This window comes from Cuculus canorus, chromosome 2, assembly GCF_017976375.1.
Source record: "Cuculus canorus isolate bCucCan1 chromosome 2, bCucCan1.pri, whole genome shotgun sequence".
NCBI lineage: Eukaryota > Metazoa > Chordata > Aves > Cuculiformes > Cuculidae > Cuculus > Cuculus canorus.
The window spans coordinates 119,294,707-119,303,172 of NC_071402.1; the positions used below are offsets into that span (position 1 = coordinate 119,294,707).

At 42.7% G+C, this 8,466-nt stretch overlaps 1 protein-coding gene across 3 annotated transcripts in view; it reads right to left on the minus strand.

Moving 5' to 3' along the window:
• Positions 1-7,617, minus strand: part of CAPN7 (calpain 7) — a 34,913-nt gene extending 27,296 nt beyond the window's left edge. Inside the window, exons 1-3 of one of the 3 annotated variants that reach the window (XM_054060627.1) lie at positions 7,439-7,617; positions 3,274-3,382; positions 1,319-1,476 (exon numbers count right to left, since the gene is read on the minus strand). In XM_054060627.1, the coding sequence (XP_053916602.1) occupies positions 1,319-1,476; positions 3,274-3,382; positions 7,439-7,540 (369 nt within the window). In that variant the 5' untranslated portion in view covers positions 7,541-7,617. Of the gene's footprint in view, positions 1-1,277; positions 1,477-3,273; positions 3,383-7,438 lie in introns of those variants that run through there. The other 2 variants (XM_054060623.1, XM_054060624.1) reach the window with 2 other exon arrangements.
• Positions 7,618-8,466: the final 849 nt, after the last annotated feature.

Below are 8,466 nucleotides of genomic sequence, written 5' to 3' on the forward strand. Positions count from 1 at the left end.
AAGAGTCAGCCACAGAAAAGGAGGAATGGCTGCTCTCCGAGTACTTCAAGAGTTAGGAAGAAACAAATCTCTCCACTTGAATATATTGAGGAGAAAGACAGAAGTAAAGCTTTATGACAGCAGAGTTCCTTTAATCTTCTTTCATCCTGGGAAGAAGAAGGGACTTTTTTTGATCACCCTGAGGGACAAGCCTAGATCATCTCAACAAAATAATATGCTAGTCAAGATTAAAAGAAATTTCAGCAGTATCTGGACCTAATGAAATACCAAATAAAAGCAGCTGCTTTTGAGACAATTTCAGACTAACTTCAATATATTCAAGCAATATCTGCATGCACTGACACAACAGGAGGAGGAACACAGCAGAGGAAAAAGAGCATGCTGCTGCAGTATAATTTATGTAATAGAATGAAGATTTTTCTGCTCCAACAGCTCAAGTGGAAAAACTAGAGCAGCTCTACTAACTCTGCATCTGGTTGCACTGTATCACCAGGGCTTTTTAACCTACCTAAAACCAGTTTACAGAATTCTGAGAAAAGATGATTTTACTCTAGCATGTAGCAAAAGTAACATTTCCCTCCCAACAATCCACACATATTTACATTATAAAAAGCAAAGAGAGGGGAAAGAGATAAACAGACTTGGTGGAGTTACATTATGATGGTGAGCTCTTCCTGTAATGAGTTAGTTAAGGCAATTGGACTTAATTGAAAAAGGCAGTACCTGTAATTATATTCCCTATTTACATAATTCATGGTTCATCCTTACTATCAATTTCAGTCTGAATTGAATTCACTTGTAACAGCTTTAATGTGGAACACTGAGTAATCAAATATGACTTTTACTAGTTTTAGCATTAATAGACCAATATGTTTTCAGAAAGCATTACACACAAAAATTTCCCTTAAATTACTTCCTTTGCTATAGTCAGAAAATAATATAGCTGACACATTAGCAAGACACCTTCAGCTTCAACAGTCTCAAATCTCTGTTTCAGTGTTGCATTTGCTCCAAGGCAGAAATTTACACAAAAAAAGTTCCAGAATGTTTCTAGTTTTTAGTATAATCCAGTTCAGGAAAAACACAAAAATCACAAGGCCCCATAAATTTCCAGTGTTGAACAGCAATACAACAAAGACTGGAAGAAACACGTTAAAAAAAAACAAAAAACCAAACCAGTGGAAAAAGATTAAAAATAGTTTTTAGCAATACAGGTACTCCATTTTTAAGCCAGCCTTCGAGGGTCAGTCACTTGTGTAAGTGGAAGAATTTCTTACCATCACATAATTCCACCAAGTTAACCTGTAGCTTAACATACTGTTTTCAAACAGAGTTCCACCGCTTCTGTGTACAGCTCTATAGCTTCTTCTGCATTGCCTTTATCATCTTCATCAAAAGCCTGGGTAACTAGGAAGCGAGCACGCTCCAAGTCCAATTGTTGTTTTGACTTCAGAGGATCTGTGTTCTGCAACTGAACTAAATGAAAAAGAAAGTATTTTAGCATTCTACAGAGTCAGACACGCAAACCCACCCTTAACATTGTACTGAAACACTAGCAGTTCTAATTAGATGGGTAGTACCTGTCTTTGGGGTGGAAATCTTTGCTAAAAACACCTTTGCAAGAAAAAGAAAACACCACCATCATTCCCCAAAGCAGAGATATACTCTCAGGACAGTTCACATGTAAAATAATGTAAATAAAATCTCTTTCACACTGCACTAAGGGCAAGGATGTTTAATTAAGCAAAATTCAGCATCATTTGTGATAACACATCAGCTATGACAAGATATGAGCTCCTTAGATGTCTACCTCATTTGATACCTTTATTAATGACCTGAAGGAGAAGATGGAATGCAAACTTCATCAAGGCTGCATACCCCACCAAACCGATTCACTTGAGGACACAGACAAGCAGAAGTAACAGGTGGACAGGAACCTCAGGAAATTTTAGGCTATGTTGGATGGGGGCCTTGGGCAGCCTGATGTAGTGGGAGATGTCCCTGCCCATGGCAGGGGGGTTGGAATTAGATGATCTTTAAGGTCTAAGGTCCCTTCCAACTCAAAATATTCTACAGTTCTTTGAAATTCAACCAGGCCAAATGCTATGCCCTGTGCCTGGGACAGACTAACACCCTGCAGGGTACAGCTCTGTGGAGAAGGGCCTGGGGGACAGCTGCGTGAGCCTGAGACAGCAGGACTGCCAGTGACAAAGGACAGCACCCTGGGCTGTGTCAGCAGGAGCAGAGCCAGGAGATGGAAGGAAGTGAATACCATAGTGGATGCACCAAGACCTCAGCACTAAGTAAACTGTACCTGGAATATCATGTCCAATCTCAGTTCCCTCATAATGTCTGGGGCTGGAGAACTTGGCCTTTTGAGAACCTGAGGGAGCAGGACTTTTCCAGACAGTAGAGATGGCTTGGGGGGACCTAATAGCAGCCTGCCAGTAACTGAGGTTATCAATAAAATGGATTCAGGTGCTCCACTGCAGTGCAAAGAAAGGGAATGAGAAACAGTGGCTGTGAACTGAAACAGGAGAGAATTCAACTCTCTCTCTACATATATATACTAATAAAAATCACTAGAAAGACAATTGCACGCTGAACAGGGACCTAGATGCACTGGGTAATTTCTGTCCTTAGGTGTTTTCAGGACCTGAGTATACCTGAGCAACCCAGTCCAAAAATCAGCATCTACCCTACTTTGAGCAGGATATTTGTCTACAGACATCTCAAGGTCCCTTTGTTGTCCAAGTAATTCTACGATTCTAACTGAGCATTGCAGGTGTGCACAAATTTGAGATTTTGGTCTAAGCACAAACACAAACTGGATTAAACAAGAAGACTTTTATGAGAGCAAAGAACTCCTTTGCCCTCTCAAAGTTAGTAACTCTACAGAAAGAGAATCTACTTGTTTCAAATTCATCATGCAGCTGAGGCTTAGATGCAAGTTTCGATTTGTTTCTGATCAATTTTTGTTGGTATATTTAATTACTTTCTCAAATTTGCTCTGCAGATGTGGTTCCTAAGAAAAACAAAAAGAAAGAACAACCATACCCAAGTCCTTAGGACATAAGTCTTTGCTTAATTTCTGATGTATTTCAGAATTCAAAGCACTGATATGTTCACTGCATTTGTGGTCCTTCAAAAAGGACAAGAAAACTAGAATAATGAAAACTAGAGCAAACATCACTGACACGTATTTCACAGCACCGAAAGGCTTTCCACTCAATTAATTTGAGCAGAGGTTTAATTAGAAAGCTCCTTACCCACCTGCTGAATGGAGAGCTTGAACCCTCTCCAAGTACTCATTTATTTTTTCTTGAATATTTTCCAAGTTAGAGCCTGCCATCCCAGCATAAATCAAGGCTTGTGCAGCTTCCTACAGTGAAAAAAAAAATGAGATAAAGTTATCTTTACTGCCTGAAAAATTAGTCTCCATAAACTGAGGGCCTACAACAGCAGCCATGAGTTACATGAAAGCAAGCCTTTGCATATACAAAAAGACTTAGCTGCTGCAGGGAAATTCTGCCGGAAAGAACAAGTTTCAAGTCATAAGTGATAATCTTAAATTTCTAATACATGGGCCAACCTATAGGACTATAAAAAACCTTATGACATTACGTAAGGCCAAATCTCAGGTCTATCTGTATAGTAACATGGAATTTGGCAATTTTAAGTAAAATTTTTCAAACCTGCACCAAAATCAGTTAAGTAAACTCAAAAGTCACAAACTGCCTTTTATTTTTAAAGCTGCAGATTTAAGGTTAGGGGGAAAAAAAGCGCTACTTGCATGTTTTAATATTACATAAAGCTATCAAATCTGGAAAGTCTACAAATTTAAAGCTTTCTAGTTCCTCAAACTTCATTTTTTTGAAGTGTTTTTATGTACACAAAACACTGGATATCAACGGAAGTCTACTTCCAGGAAGCAGCGTAGCCTCCAGCTCAGAAGCACAGTACATTATTCCTTATAAAGCTTTTCCTATAATGCGCAAGTCTCATAAGTAAAAAATCCTTCAGTTGCATAAGTCATTTATCCATTCACTAAATTTATGAAAAATATGTAATGTTTGGCAAGGTTGTAATAAACAGTCAGAGCTGACACAGTCTCAGAAGCATATGGAGAACTGAGATTTGTCACTCACAAAAATGAGGATAAAATCCTTATTTTGTTCATTATTGTCATGCAACCACCACCACCCCCCCACACACACACCTCTGTGGCAGCATTCGTCTCCTCAGCAGCCACACAAGAAAGAAAGCAGCAGTCATGTAGCAGGCCAAGTATGTAGGACACAGAACAATAACTAGGGAGCTGCTGCACAAAGATGGTCCTCAGCGAGTCTGCTCTGCATAGGGCAAGTGCAGAGCTATGGCCAGAGGGTCTCTTGCGTGATTTATGGCAGTGATTTTTGTCAAGCTTAGCAGTTTGCTCACATACACATCTGCCTAGTTGTCCCAAGGTTAAAACTGATCCTGATACAGCCTGTAATTATATCAGGATATATTTTCACATTTTCAAACTAGTGCTGCAAAAATAATGCATAATTGATGTTGCTGTTGTGACTTCCAGTACAACTGTTCTGTCTGGTTTTAAGACATAAACAAAGTAAAATGAGCCTTTTATTAATTCAAAGTTCTAAAGGACTGAAGCAGTTGACCAACTGCCTGCAGCACCAGCACACCAACTGCTTCCAGTGGGAAGATGGATGTGCCATTCAGAATTGCTATTCAGTGTCTCTTCAATGCTACTACTGTTCTTCGGCACGAGTAGCGTGCCATGGTTGCACTAAGCAAACTAGTGATTATTAGTTGTTAACTGCTGAGCAGCAGCCAAACCTAGCAAAGGCCTTCAGCAGTTTTGCTGAGGTGATCAGGTGCCCAAGTATGTTTCTAATATTTCTGTATCACACCATTAGCAAGTTACCCTAAGCTCATTCACATGCTCCCCTCCTCTACGGTTCTACCAAAGTTACATGACAGCCGGAAGCAAACAGCGCTTGCTAGCCATAGGAACTCCATTCTGACAGGTCCGTCTGTTTTCTATTGGTAACAAATGGTAGCATTTCCCATGTTCCTGCAGTTCTTGCAGAATCCAGGCCAGCACCCATCTTTTCCACCTTCTTAGCAAGTGCACCAATGGGCTCTGAACTGCTTAGAGCAGTTGGTAAAAAGTTGGTGACAAGCCAGAGCTTATTCGCACTGTGCAAAAAAAAAATGCATAAAGTACCTCCAAAATACGGGATGATCTTTTCTAACTGCTCTTGTTTAATCTAACATCGACAGTGATTTTTCAGGCAACACCTGGAAAGCCAAACCTATCCAGGCTAAATCATACATAAAAGAATTCTGCTTTAACAATACTTGCTGAGTTTGTTCTTGCTCTTGCTGATCACAATAGTTTGAACACCAACACCATCACATCTTACCTGACACAAGAGACAACACCTAATCTTGGACTGTCAAGGCTCACCAGTCTGAATACTGACAATTTTAGCTGGGGAGTTTTGATTTAAAGCTTTCCTCACGCAAAGCAGTGCCCATACTTGTGCTGCTTAGTGACCTACCTTTTGCAAACCAGAAAACGTTTTCTAGATTACACTCTTTGTCGTGTGTAGCTTCAAACACACCAAGACTGCTAGGGATGCATTTTCGCACATAGTAAGAATGTCACCTGCATGCAGCAAGTGAAAAAGATTTTCCATACATAGTACAAAAGCATACAGGAGTGATTATTTGCACAAAAAGGATAGTTATTATGATGAGTGTTTGATCATTTCTTACAGATATAATGAGAAATGTAGTGTAATAAAGTAGTACTGTGCACAGCTGTCAGATCATGTGCACACATTGCTGCTGATAAACACAGAGTTTATAAGTATTATTATGGTTAACTAAATTCTGCATCTACATACTCTACATATATGAGCTTAACTCACCCTATATTAACAATCAGGCTAAAAAAACCCAAATAAACATACTCCTCCTCCCTTCCCTACTCATAAAGGAAAGGCCAATCACAGAGCTGTCAGCAAGCTATGGAAGAGAATTACTTTGCCAGGATAATGGGATACTTGGAATGACCACTGCAACAAGTGTAAACATAGGCTTCAAAGAAATCCCTTCTTGCAGGTGAGAATTATACCCAGAGAGACAACTTAAATGTAACTCTGCAAAACATAAATCTAAAAAAATGAGACAACTTACACTGGTAGAAAAATGCATAATGGTTGCTCCATCAATCATGTGCAGGAACACAACAGCTGGTTACAGAATATATTTTCCACTTTACGTGTACATGTGTAATTTTTCCCAGAACTCATATGCATGTCCTGTTACTTTCCAAGGACTAATTTTAATCATAGAGCTATAAGGCTCTATAATCATAGAGCTATACATGTATAATTTTTCCCAGAACTCATATGCATGTCCTGTTACTTTCCAAGGACTAATTTTAATCATAGAGCTATAAGGCTGGAAAAGACCTTAGAGATCATCAACTCAAACCATACCTGTGCACTCCTAAATCATGTCCCCAGGCGCCTCATCTACCAGCCTTTTAAACACTTCCAGGAATCGTGACTCAATCACCTCCCTGGGCAGCCTGTGCCAGTGCTTGATAACCCTTTCTGTGAAGAAATTTTCCCTAATGTCCAACCTAAACTTCCCCTGATGCAGCTTGAGGCCATTCCCTCTTGTCCTATTACATCTCATTTGGGAGAAGAGACCAACACCCACCTCTCTGCAACCTCCTTTTAGGTAGTTGTAGGGAGCAATAAGGTCTCCCCTCAGTCTCCTTCAAGCTAAACAACCTCAGTTCAGTATTAATATAAACTTCACAACAGTCAAATCTCTCACTCTCATACTATTAAAAAAAATACATGCTATCAGAGGGACATTCTAACTTCCAGAAAATACAGATCTTATGCTTAAATAGAAACATTCCACTTTTTGTAATACTACTTTTTGTATTACTTGCTCCCACCTAAAAATAAAAGGCAGGGAAAACACATTGCGCAACCTGCCCTGGAAGGACGCTGCTGCTTCGCAGGCAGAGAAACTGCCCAAGCGCAGGCCCGGCGCCCCTGTGAGGGGAACAGGGGAGCAAGGGGGCGCCCCTGGGGGGGAAGGGAGGAGGAAGATAAGGGGGGGAAAGGGGGCCCCCCTGGCGGGAGGGGATGGTGGGGGAAGGGAAGGGAAGGGAAGGGAAGGGAAGGGAAGGGAAGGGAAGGGAAGGGAAGGGAAGGGAAGGGAAGGGAAGGGAAGGGAAGGGAAGGGAAGGGAAGGGAAGGGAAGGGGGGGTCCCCCTGGAGAAGAAGGGGGGAGGAAGGCGGGAGACCCTATAGAAGGGAAGGGAGGGAAGGGGGACCCCCTGAGGGGGGAAGAAGGGGAAAGGAAGCGCCTGTGAGGGCGAAGCGGCTGCCCCAGCCCGCACCTTGTAGTAGAAAGCCGCTTCCTGGTAGCGCCCGCTTTGGTCCCGCTGCACCGCCAGCTGCGCGAATTTCACGGCATCCAGCTCCAGCGCTGTGGGATCCATGGCCGGCGCCTTCGCGATGCCGGAACCGTCCCCGCACCGCGCCCGCCAGCCCCGCCTCCATCCTCACCGCCCTCCGCCCCGGGGCGGGCCCAGTGCGCATGCGCGCAGGGGGCAAGTCGAGGCAAGGGGGGGTGCTACGGGCAGGGGTTCCCTGAGTGGGCGGGGCTGGCGGAAGTGCAGGCGTGGTTTACAGCGAGATGGGCGGAGCTCACAGAGATGTGGGCGGGGTTTGTAGGTAGGTGGGCGGAGCTCACAGAGAGGTGGGCGTGGCAAACCCATAAGTTGGCAATACAGACTACACTTGGGGAATTTAAATTCATTTATTGGCCATTAACATAAATGTTTATTTACTGATTTGGGCACTGGCAAATAAAGATAACAGACATTTAAAACCTTTGGGAAAACACTTCTCTTTCCCCTTTTCTAAGTTTGACTTCACTCCAGACACTTCTCCTCCCCCCTTGTTATTGATGCGTTAGTACATTCAGTGAGGTGATGGGTGACACAGGAGTTAGATGTCAGTGTGTAGCACTTCATTTTTGTTGCTTCTCATTTCTCTTTTCTTCTGCTGCTCCTTTATGGTTACCTGTTTGCTGTGCTCTGGTGTTGGTCCTCCACCAGCTGTGGTTCCCTCGGGGGCATAAATGCTCGAACGTAGCCTGCAGTCCCTTTGGGGTTGTACCTGCGCCTCCTGCTCTGACCCTGTACTCTACGTCAGTTCCCTCAGACTTAGCTTTTTCTGCCCTTTCTTAAAGCTATTTTCTTAGAGGTGTGGCAAGCTGACTGGCGCAGCAGCTGGTCCATTGCCAAGCCAGTTGTGTTTGACACAGGGCAGCCCTATATTTCTTCTCACAGAGGCCACCCGTGCAGCCCCATCACTGCTATCAAAACCTTGATCTTTATCCTCAGCACACCGATAAAGAGAT